General features: G+C 51.1%; 1 protein-coding gene across 1 annotated transcript in view; it reads right to left on the bottom strand.

Annotated features, from left to right (window-relative positions):
• The window catches only part of GUITHDRAFT_141770 (hypothetical protein), a gene marked incomplete at both ends in the record, with an annotated part of 3,634 nt that extends 3,055 nt beyond the window's left edge, over positions 1-579 (bottom strand). The window contains 2 exons of the mRNA XM_005828704.1: positions 210-303; positions 353-579. Coding sequence (XP_005828761.1) covers positions 210-303; positions 353-579 — 321 coding nt within the window. The remainder of the gene's footprint in view (positions 1-209; positions 304-352) is intronic.

The raw sequence follows: 579 nt of genomic DNA, 5'->3' as shown, positions 1-579 counted from the left end.
CATTAAATATACACTCAACCATCATCATCATCATCATCATCATCATCATCATCATCATCACCACCACCACCACCACCACCATCATCACACCATCATCATCAACACCATCATCATCATCATCATCATCATCATCATCATAATCAACTTCTCCATCATCACAACCACAAATCAACAACCCCACAACCTCCAAACATTCAAATGTTCCTCACCCTCTCTGCAGAGTCTGCAACGGTATCCATCAGCTTCGACAAGTACTCCGCATCCTTCCTCCCGGACTCCAGGGCCCTCAGCCTTTCCTCGTACCTGCCACAGCACCTCCCGCTTCACAAGCAAGGTAAGAGTAGCTTCTCACACCTGTTTGTGATGTCTGCCATCTCTTGCTCGTGCTGCTTCTTCAGCCAGTCCCTCTCGTTCCTTTGCGTCTGCTCCACCAGGTTCATAACGCGCGAGCAGAAGCTGCAGGAAGTGGAGCAGCAGCAGGCAAAGGAGCAGGAAGTAGAGGAGGAGGAGCAGGAGGAGCAGGAGCAGGAGCAGGAGGAGGAGGAGAAGGAGGAAGAGGAGGATCAGCAGCAGCAGCAT

The sequence above is a fragment of the Guillardia theta genome, assembly GCF_000315625.1.
Source record: "Guillardia theta CCMP2712 unplaced genomic scaffold GUITHscaffold_57, whole genome shotgun sequence".
NCBI lineage: Eukaryota > Cryptophyceae > Pyrenomonadales > Geminigeraceae > Guillardia > Guillardia theta.
The sequence above is the reverse complement of the archived record's forward strand: the minus strand, read 5'-3'. Positions and strand labels throughout refer to the sequence as shown.